We start from the raw sequence: 22,907 nt of genomic DNA, 5'->3' as shown, positions 1-22,907 counted from the left end.
GAAGTTGATTTGGTGTAATAATTCCCCAACAATGACTATTCGTTCAAAGACATTGTAGAGAATTTGGGGGGGTAGCCCCGACTGGGAGTAAAACCCGGGTACAGTGACTATCAAGCCAACACCTTAACCATTACGACAAGAGGTCGGAACCCCTTGACGAGGTTGCTATGCGTTGGGCTAAATAGCTATCACTAGGCAGCTTCCACATGGTTACGTAATCCTGCACCTTAGATGCTGCTGCTCCATATACATAGACTTGAAATCACTGGACACTTTAATAATGGAACACTAGCCACTTTAATAATGTTTACATATTTTTCCTTTACTCATCTCATATGTATATACTGTATTCTATTCTACTATGTTTTAGTCAACGCCACTCCAACATTGCTCATCCTAATATTTATATATTCCTTAATTCCATTATTTTACTTTTATGTTGTCTGTATTGTTGTGAATTGTTAGATATTACTGCACTGTTGGAGTTAGAAACACAAGCATTTCGCTACACCTGCAATAACATCTGCTAAACATGTGTATGTGGCAAATAACATTTGATTTGATAAGGTCGCTACAACATTTTTTTAAATTATTCTTTGTCAGCCCACTTCCCATCTGATTAGTGCTATCCGGCATCCTTCGGGCGTCCCTACCCTTCTTACCTAACCTTAATCTTAACCATTTTAAATGTCAACTTCAATGTGGTAGGGTGTCCCAATGGATCAAGTGGTTGATGCACAACAACTGACCCGCATGGTAGATAGAGTGCGGAAGCCCACTCCATCCATTCTATAGTTTTTTTTATGAAGAGTCTCTGCCTTCTCACATGTATTTGGGTTGTATGAGATTCCCTGTGAAAGCCTTTGTGCCCAAAACCATGCAACGTGATAAATGTAAACTATTTGAGTCAAGTAGTGAGGACTGTTGAGGTGAGGACAGTTCATAATAATGGCTGGAACGGAGCAAATGGAATGGCATCAAACACACGGAAACCATACCACTGCTGGCTTGCTTCTGAAGCTAAGCAGGGTTAGTCCTGGTCAGTTCCTGGATGGGAGACCAGATGCTGCTGGAAGTGGTGTTGGAGGGCCAGTAGGAGGCACTCTTTCCTCTGGTCTAAAAAATATCCCAATTCCCCAGGGCAGTGATTGGGGACACTGCCCTGTGTAGGGTGGTGTCTTTCGGATGGGACGTTAAACGGGTGTCCTGACTCTCTGAGGTCATTAAAGATCCCATGGCACTTATCGTAAGAGTATGGGTGTTAACCCCGGTGTCCTGGCTAAATTCCCAATCTGGCCCTCAAACCATCATGGTCACCTAATAATCCCCAGTTTACAATTGGCTCATTAATCCCCCTCCTCTCCCCTGTAACTATTCCCCAGGTCGTTGCTGCAAATGAGAACGTGTTCTCAGTCAACTTACCTGGTAAAATAACGGATAAATAAAAAATATTTATTTGATACTATTCCACACCAGCCATTACTATGAGTCCATCCTCCCCAATTAAGGTGCCACCAACCTCCCATGGTGTCAAGTGTATGTAGACGGGAGAAGTATTACATGCCAGTTGTGCCGAAATGCTGCAATTGTGGTGGTGAACATGCACCCGAATTTCTATATTATATTTGTTTTGTTTCAATGCCCCGAAACAGTAGGTGGCGGCAATACACCAACGGGTGTAGTCTGCCATAAAACTTTAAAGAAGAAGTAGGGCGTCCCAAGGATTCCACGAAGCACAGACCCACTTCCGATTATTGTCGGAAGTAAATAGCTGGAGTTCGAATATCGAGCACGTTTTCTCAGCGCGGCACAGTAATTAATGTTTGATTTAGGTTATTCAGCACATATTAAATCACATTTATCCTTATTGGAACAACTATAGCTAGAGAAAAAAAACGGTAAAAAAAGGACTATTCACTTAATCGAGGTAAGTGATTAACTTGTTCCTGTCGCCAAGCTAACTTGCTAAATATGCTGATTTAGCTCGCTAACCAGTGATGCTTTGAGTCATGTAGTTATTTTGTAAACTCAACTAGCTATAATAAAAATTGAAATTGCTGTCATGGGTGGACAATGTTCGCTATAACTAGCTACTGTAACTAGCTAGTAAAAGATAATAGAAATGGTGGTCAGATGCACAGAAGCATTGCGACTACACTTAGCTAACAGACACGTTAGCCTCTAGCCTCTAACTTTGCCACGACTGGCCATGCGAACTACAATTCAGACACTGTTAACCGTCAAACATCGCTAGCGAAACGGATTTTGAAACATCAGAAATAAAATCTTTATAATAATCATATAATTTATATAACATAAGCCCATTTGCACAGATCCATACGCTGTGTGCCTCCAGTTGACGAACCACAGGTGTCCAGGACACGCTAGTAGATAGTTAATGCCTCGTTTTAACTTTGGAAACATCGGATGTGAACCGACACCCAACTCGGTCCTTTTTCTAGTCCTCCGACCTGAACGTCACTGACGTCATTAATTGACCTCGTATTTTTCCGTATTTAACCTTTTTGTTTTTTGAAAGTTATTTGTCGCTGATATGAAACATACTTTCCTTATGTTTCCAATACACTCGTCGCTTGCGGTTGGGGTTGACGTTTAGAAAAACGGTCTGGGCTTTTTTAACAAAAGTCCCCCGGGAAGAATATGTGTTCATCAATACAAGGAAAAGTAGTTAGCTTCTATGATTTGGCTAGCTACCAGCACAATGTAAAGTTTAAGCTGGAAGGGTTTTCTGTGTTTCATTGACCAGGGCACTAGACCAGAACAGACATGGCTGGTATATTGTTTGAGGACATCTTTGACGTGAAAGACATCGATCCAGATGGGATGAAATTTGACAGAGGTGAGAGTTTGGAATACGCTTGGGCTAGCTTTACAGCACTTCATGTCTCAAATTTGGTAAATAAATCTGTCTGCATTATGTAGTAGCTACAATAATTTCTTGTGGTTTTGTCTTTTCTTTCAGTTTCTCGTCTGCACTGTGAAAGTGAGTCCTTCAAGATGGACCTCATCTTGGATGTAAACATTCAGATCTATCCTGTTGACCTTGGTAAGTGACGTGTGAATGTGTCTTGTCTAATTTCTAATAAAATCGTTTAAGTAAATGTGTACTTGATTGCTGTTGTAGCAGCCTGTTTTGGATATTTTATGCATTTCCAACTATCCCTCTAGGTGACAAGTTCAGATTGGTAATAGCCAGCACACTATATGAAGATGGAACTCCTGACGATGGGGAATATAATCCACAGGATGATCGGCCATCCAGGTATATTATTGTGAAACTGCTGTGTTGGATGTAGAATACATTTAATATTGGGCGACATTGATTTCCTGGAAATTGTTTTGTCTGAACCATGTTTCTCTCTGTCAGGGCGGATCAGTTTGACTATGTGATGTATGGCAAGGTGTACAAGATTGAGGGTGACGAGACCTCTACGGAAGCAGCTACACGTCTGTGAGTGACAATCCAGTAGTGATGTTCAATCAAACACAAGTTTTAGTAGGAATGGGAAAGGAAAATAATCAACTATCTTATTATTTTCTTTAAAAAAAAAATGTTGTGCATTCAGCTTGTCGGTTTTTGTCCAATGTTTTGTCCAATGCTCCTTCATTTAGACCACAGCATAATTATTAATGGTGTGTGTGTGTGTGTTTGTGCGCTGTCCTTCCTCCTTACAGCTCTGCCTATGTGTCTTACGGAGGCCTATTGATGAGGCTACAAGGTGATGCCAACAATCTGCACGGCTTTGAAGTGGACTCCCGAGTCTATCTGCTTATGAAGAAACTGGCCTTCTAGGACCCCCCCCCCCCCCCCCCAAGTGTGGCCACAGCGGCTCCTCTGTCTACAGTACCCCCCTGAACTAGTACCCCCCCTGAACTAGTACCCCCTGAACTAGTACCCCCCTGAACTAGTACCCCCTGAACTAGTACCCCCTGAACTAGTACCCCCTGAACTAGTACCCCCCTGAACTAGTACCCCCCTGAACTAGTACCCCCCTGAACTAGTACCCCCTGAACTAGTACCCCCTGAACTAGTACCCCCTGAACTACTGTGCATTCTAATTCTGTATGGAAAATGTGGAGAAGATGTCCATCTTTAAAGACACTTTGAAGCGGTAGAACGTTTTAGTTTATTTTTATTTAGTGTTGTTAGATTCTCCAAAAGAGATGAACGAGAGAGACCGTAAAGCAAAGTCGTGTAAATAAAAATGTTTTTTGATAAATCTGTATGTGGTGTGTGCACTTTTATTTAGTTTCAACGTTACTATTTATTGTATTATACAATGTGGAGGAATGTTCAGATAAAATAATGTGGTTCAGAACATACATGCCTCTGATATGTAACAATCGCTTTCTCAATAATTGTTCTTCCTCGTGGATCTTTCATTACCTCTTTCTCAACACATTGGAGAAGTTCCAAGGAAGTTTTCACCATGTCTTCCAATGTATTTTGAGGATGAGGCACAAGGAAAGACGATTTGAGAAAGCTGTGGAGCAGGGATCATCAACTAGATTCAGCTTTAGGCCGTTTAAAAAAAATAATATTACCAAAAAATTAAAAACTAATTAAAAAAAATAAATGACATTCATTATTTTTGGAGCGCATGGTCAGGGGGCTGGAACATAATTGTAAATAATTTGTTGACTGCAAGAAGCCCAAACCGATATATTTGACTAAAACTTAATTTAAAATGTTTCTTACATTTGTGTAAGGTCATATACACAGTGTACAAAACATTAGGAACACCTTCCTAATATTGGGTTGCATACACTTCTGCCCTCAGAACAGACAATTCTTCCAGGCATGGACTCTACAAGGTGTCGAGCATTCTACAGGGATGCTGGCCCATGTTTACTCCAATGCTTTTCACAGTTGTGTCAAGTTGGCTGGATGGTTTTTCTGTGGTGAACCATTCTTCATACACATGAGAAACTTAGTGTGAAAAACCCAGCAGCATTGCTGTTCTTGACACACTCAAACCGGTGTGCCTGGCACCTACTACCATACACTGTTCAAAGGCTCTTATCTTTCGTCTTGCCCATTCACCCTCTGAATGGCACACATAAGACTCCTGAACAGCTAATGAAATGGCTACCCAGACTATTTGCCCCCCCCCCACACACTGCTGTTACTCTATCTATGCATAGCCACTTTAATAACCCTACCTGCATACACATAACTACCTCAATTACCTCGACACCGGTGCCCCCGCACATTGACTCTGTACCGGTACCCCCTGTATATAGCCTCCACATTGACTCTGTACCGGTACCCCCTGTATATAGCCCCGTTATTGTTATTTACTGCTGCTCATTAATTATTATTATTTTTTTTTAATCGCTTACTTATTTTAGGTATTTTCTTAAAACTGCATTGTTGGTTAAGGGCTGGTAAGTAAGCATGTGACAAATTTGATTTGATTTGATACACAATCCATGTCTCAAATGTCTCAAGGCTTAAAAATCCTTCTTTAACCTGTTTTCTCCCCTTCATCTACACTGATTGAAGTGGATTTAACAAGCGACTTCAATAAGGATTCAAAGCTTTCACCTGGCTTCCCCTGGTCACTCAGTGTGTATTATGCATGCACATTCTTGTAAATGTAACAGTATAACTTTAGACCGTCCCCTCGCCCATACCCGGGCTCGAACCAGGGACCCTCTGCACACATCAACAACAGTCACCCACGAAGCATCTTTACCCAAAACCGCGGCCCTTGCAGAGCAAGGGGAACCACTACTTCAAGGACTCAAAGCTAGTGACGTCACCGATTGAAACGCTATTAGTGCGCACCACCGCTAACTAGCTAGCCATTTCACATCCGTTACATAAAGTAATGAATTTTGTCAGTTTAACTGTCACTGATAAAATGGAAGATGGAAACCAGTACACATTGCCTGCCCTTGGAAATGTCATAAATTGAAATGTCCCCATATCTGTCATGTCGGCAACATGCCTTGGAGGCATGGTTTGATATTCGCTTGCATGGCAGCAAATAAATGTGGAGACTCTGCAGATTGAAATTGAATTAAATGTGCGCCTGAAAGCGGCAATGTGTGCAACACAGCCCTCTCAGTTTCAGTCGTAATGGAAGTCACAGGACTGGGTCAACGTCAATGATGTGACCACCTGGTTTGGGAGGACAGACAGAATCAGTGTTTTTATTCCATTACTGGATAATGTCTGCATTTTTCTCTCCCAGTTCCACAGACTGGGGGGGAAAAGTGTTGTCAAAGACTAACTAGGCCTACTCATGTTAATTTCACACAGAAGAAGGCAAAGTGATGCCGAAACATGGGTGTTTTCTTACCCAATAAATTCCTGGTAGGTTATACACATGGAGTGTGCAACTCTTCTGTAGTTTCCAGTTTATTCACTGTTAGTCAGCACCTCTACAGTAAATAATTTGTCAGCTCATGCTTTTTATTCGAGTTTAGACACATCACATGCTGAAATGTAACATGTTTTGATAAAGGTTTGTTGGTGGAAACGCTTGCAATAGCAATGAGGAAATGTGAATGGAGATTTGGCAAGCACTTAAGATAAAATTAACAGTCTATAAACATGTTTTTCAGCTATTTTGTCATCCAGGTGTGACTTCCATTCATAGTGTATTTTGGTGCGAATAAGTTCCTAAGAAAACGTAATAAAATCACTGTTTCCCAAATTGGGAAAAGTCTGAATATGAGTAGATATATATTTTAGGATAATATTATATAAAGCCATTGCTTTTATTATTTTTCCGCCAGGGTTTCTCAAACTAGGGGTGCACGTTTTGGTTTTTAGCCCTAGCACCGAACCGCTGGTTCAAATTAAGCTTGATGATTACTTGATTATTTGAATCAGCTGTGTAGTGCTACGGCAAAAACCAAAACGACCGAGTTTAGGCTATTATTAATAGTTATTGTAGCCATTCATTTAAAGTGTATTCCGGTATATTATTAATATTATTTCCCCACAGAAATCTAACATATATGTTGAAAAATTAATATTTTTATTCCACACTCATCCTGACAACCGGAAGTGCGCTCGAAGAGATAAACATTGGGATTGTGGCGTGTTGTCACTAATTTGCGTTTCCATGCTTTGGCAGACGTTCTACTGGAAGTAGGTTCTGGTTTACTTAAAATACACTTAAACTGTAGTCGCTGCATAGTTTACACTGCACATAAAACCAACAATTTGGGAGCGGCAAATTTAAGTCATTAGTTGAAGGGTGAGTTCAAAACTACGTATTCTGACGATGAGTCCATTGCAGTCTCGCAGATTTTATAATGCATTGGACAGTGCATCTCGAAATCACATCGTTTACACTGACTGGGTTCCAGTCGCTGGTAATCTGATGAGATGCGGATTAATATTTCATGTAAAAAAAAAAAACGTATAATTTTAAGATTTTGCTAAATGTAAAACAACCTCAAGAACCTTGCGATGGAATTTAATTGGACGCACTGTCCTTTGGATTAATTTGCTCAGCAAGCTGCTTCCAATTGCGAACATTGATGAATAACGATAACACTACAACAAAGTAAAATATTAATTGACACATTAAATAACAGGCACAATGGAGTTAAAACGGAAAAAAAAGATGACTTACTTCACAATTGGACTGATCTTTCTTCTAAGTGGTATGGAATATGGTAAGTGTATTTTTTGGGGGGGGGGGGGGGGGGGGGACATATATTGTGGTTACTCTGGTTGCTCGCCTATGCGAACATTTTACAATATAGATTAAAAATGCACATTCAACTGAAGCTAACATTTGCGTACCACATTGATGTGACTGTTCTGTACCCTGTCAGAAAATGTCACTTATTGTCTTATGTCACTGTTTGTTGACCAGGTGTAGAGGTTATGAGTAATTATTTTAATGGACAGAAACATGGGGTTTGTAAAGCCCAATTGATTTCCTAATGACTCCCTTGCATCTTTCCCAATCTTTCCACTACTTTAAACCTGCTCACTAACTAATTTATGCTCTTGCCTTCATGTCAGCTCAGCTGATTTTTACAGCACATTCCACAGTCATTGTATTGCCTAATGTTCAAATGGGAATGAATTGTTTTTAGACCTGAACAATTCTTTGTCAACTGTTGCTGTACTGATTGGCAAATAACCTCCGTACAGAGATTCATTAAGCGCTTCTATTTTTTTGGGGGGGGGTACGTCATTGATAGGCCTACTTATGTTGGATGATTGTTGTTATTATTAGCCAGGTAAAATGTAAACATGAGTTCGCAAGTAGGATCCTCTTGGGGCAGATTTTAATAAACTACTGTGTGTGACTTGACGAGGAAATCAATGTCGTGACACAATCCTTAGTTCCGTCGGGAGCTAGGATCAGGCTACCAGAGTCATGTTTAAAGAGGGGGACAGGTTTCCGCAAGCAAACAATTTAAACCTTGGAATCCAGAGGAGAGGATCGGTCTCATGACGTCAGATAATGTAAACGCTATGGAAACCGTTGATGTTGTTGCCCCTGGTCACTTGTGGTTTGCACTCAGATTCAGCCAAGCTGTAGTTTCATTGTGCATGATTTCAAGTTAAACACACATAAACAAGTGCAAGTCAGTCAGGCCACATGCAAGCGTAAACGTCGTCATTGACTTGCATTTCGTGAAAATGACTAGCTAGCCTTGCTCCCAGACATGCAGTACCGTTAACTTTGGGGTCACTTAGAAAATTCATTGTTTGAGAGGGAAGCACTTTTTTTGTCCATTTAAAATAACATCAAATTGAATAGAAATACAGTGTAGACATTAAAGTTGTAAATGACTATTGAAGCTGGAAACGGTGAATTTGATGGAATATCTAGAAAGAGGTACATAGGCCCATTATCAGCAACCATCACTCCTGTGTTTCAATGGCACGTTGTTGGCTAATCCAAGTTTATCATTTTAAAAGGCGTATTGATCGTTAGAAAACCCCTTTGCAATTGTTAGCACAGCTGAACTGTTTTGCCGATTTAAAGAACCAATAAAACTGGCCTTTTTTAGACTAGTTGTAGCTTGAGCATCAGCATTTGTGGGTTTGATTACAGGCTCAAAATGGCCTGAAACAAAGTACTTCTGAAACTTGTCAGTCTATTCTTGTTCTGAGAAATGAAGGCGAGAAATTGCCAAGTGTAAATTGAGGAACTAAAGGAGCAAATATTTTATTCCATGCCTCCCTCTCTCCAGCTGTGATCTTGCCCACGATATGGAGGTACCTGCAGACTCTGGGGGCAGCGCCTTACTTCCTAGGTCTGGGCCTATCGGCATTCAGTCTGTCTGGTCTCCTCTCGGGCCCTCTGTTTGGCCATTGGTCTGACAAGACACACGCCACCAAGAAGATAATCCTCTTTGCAAACCTCTTTGAAATTGTCGGTAAGTTATTCTTTGAAATCTTACCCAGAATCCCAAATCAACCCTTAACTCCTACCCCTTAGGCACTTTTGTAGATCTGATTATTAGACAGGGTTAAGCACCATGGAGACAATTCAACCTGGCCTTCCAGAGGGTAATATTCCTAAGAATGATGCCGGAGGGAATGGTGTCTGTTTTAAAAGCTCCTGACCAATTGTGCAATTAACCTTTGTGCTAATCTTTTTGTTTTTTTGTACTTAATGTTTCCACAATCATTTCTTATGACCTAAAAGAGTGTCTGGACATCAGAAATAGCTATCACTAACCTTAACTTGGATGAGGACTTCCATTTCAATAAGTCGGAGGTGAAAGACATATGATTATGATCCCGGGATCTGGCCCAAATCCCGACACTTGAAGGAGACTGCGCTTTTGAGGCCGACATGCGGAATACCAGACGAGACTACATAGGAGAATGGATAAATCACCTCGACTCTGTTCTATTGGTGAATGTGCAATCGCTGGAGAATAAATTGGATGAGCTCTGTTTGAGACTTTCCTATTAACGTGCTCTGAACTCTAATATCCCATGTTTCTCAGTCATGGCTGAACAAGGACATGGTAAATAGAAATAGATTTTTTTTTCTATACATCGACAGAACAGCAGCATCAGGGAAGCTCAGGGGAGGGGCTATGTCTCTTTGTTAGCAGCTGGTGTGCTATCTGTAATATTAAGGAAGCCTCGGTTTAGCTCGCGTGAGTTAGAATACCTCATGATAAGCTGTAGACCATTCTATTTACCAAGAGTGGTTTTCATCTCTTTTTTTGTTTTGTTTTGGTCTATATACGACCACAAACGGATGCTGGCACTAAGACTGCACTCAACGTGCTGTGTAGTGCCGTGGGCCAACAAGAAAATGCTCACCGAGAGGCGGTGCTCCTTGTGGCCGGGGACTTTAATGCAGGGAAACTGAAGTCTTTCACCTAATTTCTACCTGTATATTACATGTGCAACTAGAGGTGAAAACGCCACAGAGACAACTCTCCCTCGTGTTCCATTTGGCAAATCTGACCATAATTCTTTCCTCCAGATTCCTGTTTACAAGCAAAAAGTCAAACGGGAAGTACCAATATGGAAGTGGTCCGATGAAGCGAATGCTAAACTACAGGGCTGTTTGGCTAACACAGACTGGAGGCGGCAGGGTAGCCTAGTGGTTAGAGCGTTGGACTAGTAACCGGAACATTGCAAGTTCAAACCCCAGATCTGTCGTTCTGCCCCCGTTAACCCACTGTTCCTAGGCCGTCATTGAAAATAAGAATTTGTTCTTAACTGACTTGCCAAGTTAAATAAAGGAAGGATAAATAAATAAAATATGTTCTTGGATTCATCTGAAGGCGTTGTTTACCACATCAGTCCACCGGCTTCATTAATAAGTTCATCAACGTCGTCCCCACAATGACCGTATGTACTTATTCCAACCAGAAGCCATGGACTACAGGCAACATCTGCACTGAGCTAAATGCTAGAGCTGCTGCTTTCAAGGAGCGGTACTGTAATTCGGATAAGAAATCCCGCTATGCCCTCCAGACCATCAACCAGGCAAAGCATTAGTGCATGACTAAGATCGAGGGGAAGGGGAAACCCAGCTGTGAGCAGCAGTGACTCGAGCATACCTGACGAGCTAAATAACTTCTATTCTCGCTTCGACGCTGGCAACACTAAACTATCCATGAGTGTTCTGGACAACTGTGACCTCGCTCTCCACAGCAGTAAGACCTTTAAACAGGTCAACATTCACAAGACTGATTACCAGGACGTGTACTCCGAGCATGCACTGACATTTTCAACTTGACCCAGTCTAAAATGTTTCAAGTAAACCACCATAGTCTCTGTGCCCAAGAACGCCGAAGTAACCTGTCCAGATGACCACATCTGTAGCCATGAAATGCTTTGAGTGTCATGGCTCACATCAACGCCATCATCCCAGACACCCTGGACCCACTAATTTGCATAGCGTCATCTGTGGATCTGTATCACTCTTGCATTTGACACATGGACACAATGAACACGTGAAAATGCTGTTCATTGACTACAGCTCAGCGTTCAACACCATAATGCACCACACTAACCATCAATATGGGTGGGCAGTTTTGATCAGTTTTGCCATGTAGATCACAATGAATATGATTACATGGACAGGATGGACCCTGATCCTAGATCAGCACTCTGATGCTTGAAACTCATGGTCCCTGTTCGTTCTACTGTGATGATTCTTTGTCCTCTAGGTAACGTCATGTATTTCATGTTGTCCTCTAGGTAACTTCATGTATTTCATGGGCTACTCCAAATGGCTTTTGATCTCTAGCAGACTAGTGGCAGGTGAGACTACCCATATACTACTAGAGCAATGCAGTTTTGAGCTGTAAAGGACACTTAAAAATATATATATATTTTTAAACAGATTATTTAGATTATAGCCTAATCAAAATGTTTTGCAGGGTGATTCATCTTTGTTTTGTCTTTTTTTTAGAGTAAAATGACATGCTTGTGGCCACTCTAAGATGGACTTTTAGAAAAAAAGTTAGGACATTCAGAATTATTGTATCTGTTTTCTTGCTAACCTCCATGTTACTAATGTGTCTGCTCCCAAAGGTGTTGGTACAGGTGCTGGTTCGTCCATCTTCGGCTTCATGGGTCGATGCACAGCCCACGAGGACCGCTCCACTGTATTCGCATCGGTCATGGCGTGCCGACAGATTGGCCTAATGATTGGTCAGTGCTGTTTGTCTGCTTCCTTTGTGCCATTCATTGTAGGAGTATCGTGTTTTTGGAAACGCACGCTGTTCTGCATGCAGGCCTGGTTTTGACAAGATGGAGTACATAATGACTTTTTGTAGCAGATCAGAACTTGGACAGCAGGTTAGGATAATTAACATAGCAGGTTAGGAGAATTGGGTTTAGGCTTATCAAATGCTAAACTTGTTCCTGACAACTCAAAATATCTAGCCACGACCAGGGCAGCCCTCCAGAACAACATTGTTTCCAGTAATGTGTTTCTGCTTCATAGCATGTTGTCATTTACTCAGTTTATGGAGTTCAAGGTTGTCTTTTTTTTTTTCCCCCCAGTCCAGCTGCTATTGATCAGGGCCTGTATTCATTAAGCTCCTCAGAGTAATATCTAGGATCAGATCCACCTTGTCCATAATAATCATTCATTATGATCTAAAATACTCAACTGATCCTAGATCAACACTCCTACTCTGTATTTTGGCCTCTGCTCTCACAATGCGTTGAATTGTTTTTAATGTCTCAGGAATAAGATATTGCCATATTCTGACATGTGCAGCAGGACTATGAAAAAGACTACCTGGAACGCACCCACCTGTGTCTCTGTTAGTGTAAGGGTCTGTCTCATGATGTCCCTCATCACACACAGGTCCTGTATTGAATCTCTTCCTGAGGCTTTGTGACTTCAAGTTGGGGCCATTCGTGGTGAACAAGTACACTGCACCTGGGGTAAGACGATAACTGAATAATTTATCTTTTCACAGTATAATAGGTATATGTTAACATGTGTAGTAAGATACTGTATGTCTTATCTATAGACTTTATTCTGTCATTTTTCATTGAGTATTTGAATGATTACCTGAGACGTTATAAATGTGTATCATTTGTAAATATACTTAGTTTGAATTGGGACTTAGGTCACAAACAAGGTAGAACTATATGAACAAACTGGCTAAATGCCCCATACGGGGATTTGAAACCTGTAAATACCGGTTGGCCGCTCTAACCGTAACACTATCCCTTTTCACAGCTTTTTATGTGCTTCATGTGGACCCTCCTCCAGCTGGTCGTGGTCTTCATGTTCTGGGACCTCCCTCCCCTGGAGGAGCTGGTGGGGGAGGGAGCCGCGGGAGCCGAGCGGGCGGGAACTGTGGAGGAGGGAGCAGTGGGGGGAGCCGGGGAGGGAGCCGTGGGAGGAGACGAGGCGGGAGCCGAGGGGGTTGGGGAGGGAGCTGTGGGAGGAGCCGAGGGGGGAGCCTGGGGGGAGGGAGCCGTGGGAGGAGCCGAGGGGGGAGCCTGTGGGGAGGGAGCCGTGGGAGGAGCCTGGGGGGAGGGAGCCGGGGAGGGGAAGCCCTTGCTCGGGCAACGCCCAGACATCCTAGGGTCCTACGGCTCGGTGGTGACCCCTGATCCTCCTAGGTCAACTGCTAACCCGGCCAAGTCCAACCTGCCTCACGTCTCTCCTACCCACTCGCCCCCACTCGAAGGGGTGGGTGACTCTAGCTCTGCGAGTTTCAGTATGAGCCGAGGTGGGTGGTGATGGATGCGTTTCTCAAGTTGGTAAAATACATTTAAATGTGTATTGATCTTGTACCTGTCCAACTCCCCTTCCTGTCTTTCCTCCACACCATCACTCTCTGACCCTGTTTCTGTCTCTCTCCCTCTCTGCGCCTCACCTGTTTAGAGTTCCTAAGGGAGGAGGTGGTTGTGCTGTTCACAGCTCACTTCGTCATACTGTTTAACCAGACAGCACTGGAGGTGAGCTTGCCCAACTGTCCATGTGCTCTCTTCCTCACTCACTGAAGAGCCTTTCACATACGACATTGCATAAAAGTGACTGGGGGGAGGGTAGCAGTTAGCCAAATCACTGTCCTTAAACCAACTTTCAGTGTCCTCATGCATACATCGTTGTGCTTGGTTGTGGAGGCGTTGCCTAAATTACCTGCTGGACGATTACGAAGTACTTGTTAGACTTTATAGTAATGTTTTTGAATATGCCATTGTAAATGCTATGTTAGTGTGAGCGCTAATAACACTATTTATTCATAAAGTGTTTATGAAAAATGTGTCAGTAACGTGACCTCCTTTTGATTTCCTACCACCTTAGACCGTCGTGACGCCGTTGACCCAGCAGTACTTTAACTTCGGGGAGTTGGAGAACAGCATCATTTACTGCATCTGTAGTGTGGAGGTGATCACAGGCTTCCTGTTTGTCCACTGGCTGTGCCGCCGTACGACCGAGAGGGTGGTGCTGGCCGTGGGCCTTATCCTCTGCCACATCTCCTGCGTCTGGTGCCTCATCTTCCTGGCCAACCCACAGGGTGAGTGAGGTTGCCCAACACGCTCTACTCAGCCGGGCCATTTTTTATTTTTAGCTCGGTCGAACAATGTTGCCTACTCAGACAAGCTATTTACCATACAGCAAATGAGAAACCTTGATTTTTTATTTTACAACAAAAACATGTTTTAAAATTGCCATTCATTTTAATTGCAGGATTTCAGATTCAGGATACTGACTGTGACTAATGCGATGTAACATTGAGTATAACTTTAGAACTGTTGTGACGTACTTCCATTGCTAATAAAAAGCCAATGGATTAGTCCCATGTCTCCTCTTTCTCCTCTCCTCAGGTAATTTCTCCTGGCAGTTAGCAGAGTTCATCATTGGGGTGTTCCTGCAGATTTCGGGGCTCCCCTTTGTTGCTGTGGCCCAGGTGTGTCTCTTCTCCAAAATCACTTCGGTAAAGTCTCAAGGTAGGCAACAGCGCCCTCTAGAGGACCATTTTTGGGCGTAGACGTCTGTAGTTTTAACTGTGCTCTAAACCAGTCTTTTGTTCATTTAGGCACCAATCGGAAGAGAAGTACCTGAAACGGGGGGGGGGGATCATCTAGACTTGTCCAATTAGAAAGCTTATTTTCATTTTCCGTTGCTTAAGGGTTTGCATTGTGTACCCTAATGAACATAACCCTGGTACACCCCATTTCCTTTCTGCCTGGTTGTGTCCGTAATTCACATAAAGAGTGGATTTTGTATATATACACACACACACACACACACACACAGTTGAAGTCAGATGTTTACATAAACTAGTTTTAATGACTTCAACCTAAGTGTTTTTCAACAACTCCACAAATTTGTTTGTTAACAAACTATAGTATTTGGCAAGTCGGTTAGGACCTCTACTCGTAAAAGTTATTTTTCCAACAATTGTTTACAGACAGATTAGTTAACTTCTAATGCACTGTATCACAATTCCAGTGGGTCAGAAGTTAACATACACTAAGTTGACTGTGCCTTTAAACAGTTGTCATAGCTTTAGAAGCTTCTGATAGGCTAATTGACATTTGAGTCAATTGGAGGTGTGCCTGTGAATATATTTCAAGGCCTACCTTCAAACGCAGTGCCTCTTTGCTTGACATCATGGGGAAATCAAAAGAAATCAGCCAAGACCTCAGAAAAACAATTGCAGTCCACAAGTCTGGTTCATCCTTGGGAGCAATTTCCAAACACCTGAAAGGACCACGTTGATCTGTACAAACAATAGTACGCAAGTATAAACACCATTGGGACCACACAGCCGTCATAACGCTCAGGAAGGAGCCGCGTTCCGTCTCCTAGAGATGAACGTACTTTGGTGCGAAAAGTGCAAATCAATCCCAGAACAACAGCAAAGGACCTTGTGAAGATGCTGGGGGAAACGGGTACAAAAGTATCTATATCCACAGTGAAACGAGTCCTATATCAGCATAACCTTAAAGGCCGCTCAGCAAGGAAGTCGCCACTGCTCCTAAACCGCCATATAAAAGCCCGATTACGGTTTGCAACTGCACATGGGGACAAAGATCGTACCTTTTGGAGAAATGTCCTCTGGTCTGATGAAACAAAAATAGAACTGTTTCGCTATAATGACCATCGTTATGTTTGGAGGAAAAAGGGGGATGCTTGCAAGCTAAAGAACACCATCCCAACCGTGATGCGCAGGGGTGGCAGCATCATGTTGTGTAGGTGCTTTGCTGGAGGGGGCACTTGCCCTTCACAAAATAGATGGCATCATGTAGAGAAATTGTGGATATATATTGAAGCAACATCTCAAGACATCAGTCAGGAAGTTAAAGCTTGGTCGCAAATGGGTCTTCCAAATGGACAATGACCCCAAGCACACTTCCAAAGTTTTGGCAAAATGACTTAAGGACAATAAAGTCAAGGTATTGGCGTGGCCATCAAAGCCCTGACCTCAATCCTATAGAAAATTTGTGGGCAGAACTGAAAGCGTGTGCGAGCAAGGAGGCCTACAAACCTGACTCAGTTACTCCAGCTCTGTCAGGAGGAATGGCCCAGAATTCACCCAACTTATTGTGGGAAGCTTGTGGAAGGCTACCTGACACGTTTGACCCAAGAGAAACAATTTTAAAGGCAATACACTCAGTTAATATTTCGTAGCATGTTAACTTCTGACCCACTGGGAATGTGATGAAAGAAATCAAATCTTAAATAAATAATTCTCTATTCTGACATTTCACATTCTTAAAATAAAGTAGTGATCCGAACTGACCTAAGACGGGGCATTTTTACTAGAATTAAATGTCAGGAATTGTGAAACTGAGTTTAAATGTATTTGGCTAAGGTGTATGTTAACTTCCGACTTCAAACTGTATGTATTTATTTCTGAACCCCAGGTATGTCTGTTATTTGTCAGTAACTGTCTGCCTGTCCCTCCCTCTCTCTCCAGGGTTGAGCCAGGGGGTGCGTCGCTCTGTGGGGGGTCTGGCCACTATCTTGGGCCCCCTATGGGGGGGTGGTTTGACGGGACACATGTACATCATGCTGGGGTTGATGATGGCTCTACTGGCCCTGTTCGCTGTGAGTTCACGGTGTCTCTTGTAAAATAGATTTCATTTCATTGAGAATAACCCATGTAAATAAATGTACCTCATAACATATCAGATGATTGATAAAGTGGTGTAGACTAACAGTGAAATGCTTACAGGTCCTTCCCAACAATATAGAGAAATAGAAACGTAACGAGGAATAAATATACAATGATTAACGATAACTTGGTTTAGAGACCATAGCTGTATGTTCGCGAGGTCGACCGATTTCATCGGAATGGCCTGTTTTTTATTTATTTTTTTAAAATTAGGGCTGATTTCAAGTTTCATAATCGATAAATCTGCGTTTTCGGACACCGACTATGGCCGATTACGTTGCACTCCACCAGGAGACTGCGTGGCAGGCTGACTACCTGTTATGCGAGTGCAGCGAGGATGTAAGGTGCTAGCTAGCATTAAACTTATCTTACAAAAAAAAAATCTTAACAATCACTAGTTAACACATGGTTGTTATTGCTAGTTTATCTAGCTTGTCCTGCATTGCATATCGATGCGGTGACTGTTAATTTGTCATTGAATCTCAGCCTACTTCGCCAAACGGGTGATTTTATTTGTTTTATTTTTAACAAGCGCATTTGTGAAAAAAAGCACTGTCGTTGCACCAACGTGTACCTAACCATTAATGCCTTTCTTAAAATCAATACACAAGTATATATTTTTAAACCTGCATTTTTAGTTAATATTGCCTGCTAACATGAATTTCTTCTAACTAGGGAAATAGTCACTTTTCTTCCGTTCTGTGCAAGTAGAGTCAGGGTAAATGCAGCATTTTGAGCCGCCTGGATCGTTGCGAACTGTGTGGAGACCATTTCTTCTTAACAAAGACCGTAATTAGCCAGAATTTTACATAATCATGGCATAACATTGAAGGTTGTGCAATGTAACTGCAATATTTAGACTTATTGATGCCACCCGTTAGGTTAAATACGGAACGGTTCCGTATTTCACTGAAAGAATAAACGTTTGGTTTTTGAAATTATAGTTTCTGGATTTGAGCATATTAATGACCTAAGGCTCATATTTCTGTGTTATTATATTCTAATTAAGTCTGTTTTGATGAAGCAGTCTGAGTGGTGGTAGGCCACAGCAGGCTCGTAAGCATTCATTCAAACAGCACTTTCGTGCATTTGCCAGCAGCTCTTCGCTGTGCTTCAAGCATTGCGCTGTTTGACTTCAAGCCTATGAACTTCTGAGATTAGGCTGGCAATACTAAACTACCTTTTTTAGAACATCCAATAGTCAAAGGTATATGATATACAAATGGTATAGAGCGAAATAGTCCTATAATGACTACAACCTAAAACTTCTTACCTGGGAATATTGAAGACTCATGTTAAAAGGAAACACCAGCTTTCATATGTTCTGAGCAAGGAACTTAAACGTTAGCTTTTTTACATGGCACATATTGCACTTTTACTTCTTATCTTTGTTTTTGCATTATTTAAACCAAATTGAACATGTTTCATTATTTGAGACTAAATAGATATTATAGATGTGTTAAAATAAGTGTTCATTCAGTATTGTAATTGTGCATTCAGACCCCATGTATGTATGTATAAAAAATCATGACGAGTAGAACATAGTAGGAGTAGAACATAGTAGGAGTAGAACATAGTAGGAGTAGAACATAGTAGGAGTAGAACATAGTAGGAGTAGAACATAGAGGTCAACCGATTTTATTTTTTAAATTTTTTATTTTTAAATAATTTTTCAACGCCAATACAGATTGGAGGACCAAAAAAAGCCGATATCGATTAAATCAGATATATTCTCCATATATATAATCCAACACGTTTGGTTGGCTTACCTCAAATTGTGCATTTTTTTTTGTTGGTTTCTGTGAATAATAAGTTTAATGTTTTGTAACATTGAACCTTTTCTCTATCAGATCATGTTCTCCTTCTCCTATCCCCGTCTGGTGGCTCCCACTGTGGTGGACCATGCAGATTGCTTGGAGGAGTGTGACAAATGCGGGGGTTTGCGAGGTACGTCTCAATTTACAAATAATATGCCATATAGCAGATGCTTTTATCCAAAGGGATTTTATTTTATTTTTTATGTAGAGCATCTCTCTTTATGCCACTCCGATATGGAAGTGACGTTGTTCTAGCAGGCTTGGAGAACTAACGTAGCGGGTTTGGAGACTGACGTTAAGGCTCTAACCTGCTACAACAATCCCTTTCTATCAAATGGCGTGAAGTGTCCCTAGTCCTGTGAATCAAACTTGAGCGCCATGCGCGACAGAGGACCACGAATGTTCTTGAAACCGTAGAAGTTGGTGCGTGGTCCCAAATGAAGCCATACATTGCATTGTAGATGAGGAGAACAAATGTTTCAGCTGTTGGGCCATGTCAGATCTTGTCTATTTACATGTTTAACACATCATCCAAACAAATGTTACACTATAAAATGTACTTAAAAATATATATATCCACTTTGGCACGGTATTTCAAATGTGTTTTCTCTTTCTCTGCAAGTGTGAAGCGAGTGTCTCTTCCTACCCTGAATTCATCTCAGGACATGTGCTTCCTCAATCTCTGAAGACTCACATACGTTGCGCACACACACCGTACAAGATGACTGTAGAGCCCGTACTAGATGAATGTACTTCTGCAAATATAGTATCAAAATGGAAACTAAATACTTTGGAATTAGGTGTAATGTACAAACATTTTATAAAGGTGTTGGTTATGCACAAAACATCACAACTTCGTAAGTGTTTCTGATTTTTATAGCTCATAACTTAATCACATTTCACATGATTGTACCACTGACTGAAATGCTTTCAAACACTGACCCGACAAAGATTTTATAGGAAATGAACAGATCAGTTTTTTTTATTTTTTTATATCGAGACAAATGGTCAAAACATTAATACCTCACCCCCACACACTGCCCAGCGTTTTCAGCTGACTGAAATGTATGAATGCATTTTTGGTTTTGTTTGATGGCTGAATATGATTATGAAATGCAGTGCCCTTTTCGAACACTGGTGGGGGCCCTTATCCTTTTTTTCCCCTTTACTGTGGTGTAACTGAAGACTGTGTGGCAGAGCCTCAAGTAGATAGCTATCCTGGTCCCAGATCCGTTTGTGGTCTTGACGACGCCATTGCTGTCGACGTTAAGCCCAACTGTTTACAGTGACAAGGAGTCGGCTCGATGGCACAAACAGACTGGCACTCTGGCAACAAAATAGCCCAAGAGAACATGTTTATGAAAATCACACTTTTTCCACAGAACGAGGGCAAGGGGAAATACTAGATCACTACTGACTGTAATAAATAATAATGGCTTTATGAATGAGTCATGTGTAAGTTATACTGTTCTAGAAGTCTTGTGACATAGCTGTAAAGATGAATATGGCTCAATGTAAATCCACTATTTTTACACTTGAGGTATTATATTTTGGTCAGCACAACCTGTTCTATAACCACTTAGTTAATGAATTTGTCTTCCCTTTGAGAGTAGCTGTTTTTATCCAGAGGTGTCTCATTTTGTAAAGGATATGCTAATTGTTATAGTTAACATTATCTTTCTATAGTCGATATTTTTCCGTACTCTTTGGATACTTTACGTTGCATATGATTTGAACACACATTTCCTCATAGCTCGTTGTCATGGTCCCTAATGTGTTGTACTATTTGTGTGGTTACTAAAGGGGAAGTCTAAAACTTAGATGAAATATTTGTTTGAAAGCTATTTTGAATAATGTTCTAGTACATTATTACCTACCATTGCTAAACAAGTTTGTCAAATGTTTTCAATCAAAATGAAAACGTTACACTAGTGTCTGCAACACTACTGTGTACATGTACTACCAGCCCAGCAGTATATTGTGCGTTTTGACCATTTTACAATGAAATGTCCTTAATAATAAAAATAAAGTTTTGCCAGTGTTTAAAGTGTACTTCAAATTGGTATATTAGTGACATATGTGCACCGTTTAGAAAGTTTGCAAATAAACGCCCGATTGCGTTGGTAATTTCAAAAATAATAATTCCAGGGTGAGAAGACTCATCTTAGGTAAGGGGGGGCATACTATAACTTGAGTTATGTCCTGTAAAACCGGAGCGGTTTAGCCACAATTTTGAGGTTAACAAATATAATGCATATTTAAAATGCCAACATGTAATTACAGAAACTAACAGTTAACGTTAGTTCATAAAGGCAAATTGTTACGTAACATTTAACTGGCATGTAAATATGTCGGTGTTGGGCCACATTGGAAAGTGGACAAAATGTGAGCTGTATTTATTAGATTTGATTTTTAATATTCATTGCCACGTTGAGCACTTTTAAATGTCTATCAGAAATTAGAAGCTCTACATATGATACGCAAATATCAGATTTGTTTAGACTAGCCCTTGTCGGCTAATGACAATGTCTTCAGTAAAAAAAATAACTGTTCATGAAATCGTAAGGCATGGCACTGTTATTTCACTTTCTTTCTTTGGAAGATATTAGTTCAAGGAATATAACCTCCCGTCTGTTTTAACTCCAATCCAGTGTTAATTACAGAGCTCTTACACATAACTGATTCACTTTTGTAAAGCGAGGAAAAACCACGTTTTTAATTTGTATTTGTTTTTATGAACTCTGAATGAATTTCAAATTGAGCTATTGAAAATATAATAAACTGACAGAACTCAAGAGCGCTGTCAAATCTAACTAAAACACATTTAGAAAGCAAAGTCCTGTTCTGTACCACATACATTTCTCAATCTACATTCCATAACTAAGCAAACCATTTTGAGGGAAAATTATTCAAGTAAATTAGTTTTGTCGTCTGGTCCAGCTTTTTTGAAATGTGGTGGGAATAAAGTTAACACTTCAGGGGATGTAAAAAAATAAAATTCTACATTCAAGTTCAAGATTGCTCACATTGCTTCTTTGTTTTATTTTGCTGCTTTACTACCGGTATTCACTGAACGTCTATATCACTTGCCTTAATGGGATTGTGCGGTGTAGTTTAGTGAGAGCTAGTGAATATAATATTTTATTAAAACTTTTTTTTACCAACATTGCTGAATGTTCTCGAAGTCATTAATTGTATGGATTGTAGTCTTTGCCGCAAGAAGAAACATACTGTTTTTGAACGATATATTGTCTTAGGTTAGTGGCCCACAACTTTTAAAGTAACTAAAGCTATTTATTTTAGTGTGTGTTTTGATACAGGATTTTATTATAATTTTTATTGAACCTTTAACCCATTAAGTCAGTTAGGAACAAATTCTTAGTTACAATGACGGCCTACACCCGCCAAACCCTGGTGACGCGGGGCCAATTGCGTGCCAACCTATAGGACTCCTAATCACGGCCGGTTGTGATACAGCCTGGATTCGAACGTGGGTTTCTAGTGACGAATCTAGCACTGAGATGCAGTGCCTTAGACCGCTGCGTCACTCCATCAAAAGGACGTTCATGAATAATTTGTCATTGCAATTTTTTAATAGTTTACTTTGTATTTTTCTCTTATAGTGGTTTTAAGGGCTATCTGCAGTTCGATGAATAAACCACCCCGGCACTTTTTTTTGATAAACAGCTGAGGGCTCCTGTAAGTGGCAATGAATGGATAGGAATGACTAACATTTGAAATGGATGGGGCTGGAGAAATGTAACCACTCAAATGAATGGACAGAACTATTGACACAAACACTAAACATCCATGATATTAAAATTGTAGTTGTAATGTTTTGAGGTAATACAGTGTTTTCTTGCAATTACATTGTTTACAAAGGAGTAAAACAGGCTTATGTTTTGGGGGTTCTGATGGGGGTACGACAGATGAACTAAACTCATGAGGCATCTAAGTTGTATTCTTCAATAATTAATTGGTATATATCCTTTAATTGAATCAAAGATAACC

The 22,907-nt window shown here is 40.9% G+C and overlaps 2 protein-coding genes across 2 annotated transcripts; both read left to right on the top strand.

Annotated features, from left to right (window-relative positions):
- Positions 1-1,712: 1,712 nt before the first annotated feature.
- Positions 1,713-4,245, top strand: polr2h (RNA polymerase II, I and III subunit H). The gene is made up of 7 exons (XM_036984902.1): positions 1,713-1,927; positions 2,768-2,860; positions 2,984-3,067; positions 3,190-3,283; positions 3,389-3,472; positions 3,697-3,885; positions 4,056-4,245. Exons 2-6 carry the CDS (start codon positions 2,788-2,790, stop codon positions 3,812-3,814), a joined length of 453 nt encoding a protein of 150 aa, XP_036840797.1. The 5' UTR covers positions 1,713-1,927; positions 2,768-2,787; the 3' UTR covers positions 3,815-3,885; positions 4,056-4,245.
- Positions 4,246-6,935: 2,690 nt separating this feature from the next.
- On the top strand, positions 6,936-20,948 carry mfsd8l1 (major facilitator superfamily domain containing 8-like 1). Its single transcript, XM_036989280.1, has 13 exons — positions 6,936-7,235; positions 7,579-7,659; positions 9,199-9,384; positions 11,681-11,743; positions 12,017-12,136; positions 12,801-12,880; positions 13,182-13,680; positions 13,836-13,909; positions 14,259-14,472; positions 14,783-14,905; positions 16,882-17,012; positions 18,930-19,026; positions 19,519-20,948. The coding sequence occupies exons 2-13, from the start codon at positions 7,584-7,586 to the stop codon at positions 19,521-19,523; spliced, it is 1,668 nt and encodes a 555-aa protein (XP_036845175.1). The 5' UTR covers positions 6,936-7,235; positions 7,579-7,583; the 3' UTR covers positions 19,524-20,948.
- The last annotated feature ends 1,959 nt before the right edge of the window (positions 20,949-22,907 follow it).

This window comes from Oncorhynchus mykiss, chromosome 1, assembly GCF_013265735.2.
Source record: "Oncorhynchus mykiss isolate Arlee chromosome 1, USDA_OmykA_1.1, whole genome shotgun sequence".
NCBI classification, from domain to species: domain Eukaryota; kingdom Metazoa; phylum Chordata; class Actinopteri; order Salmoniformes; family Salmonidae; genus Oncorhynchus; species Oncorhynchus mykiss.
Note: the sequence above shows the minus strand (reverse complement) of the source record. Positions and strands in the feature narration are given on the sequence as shown.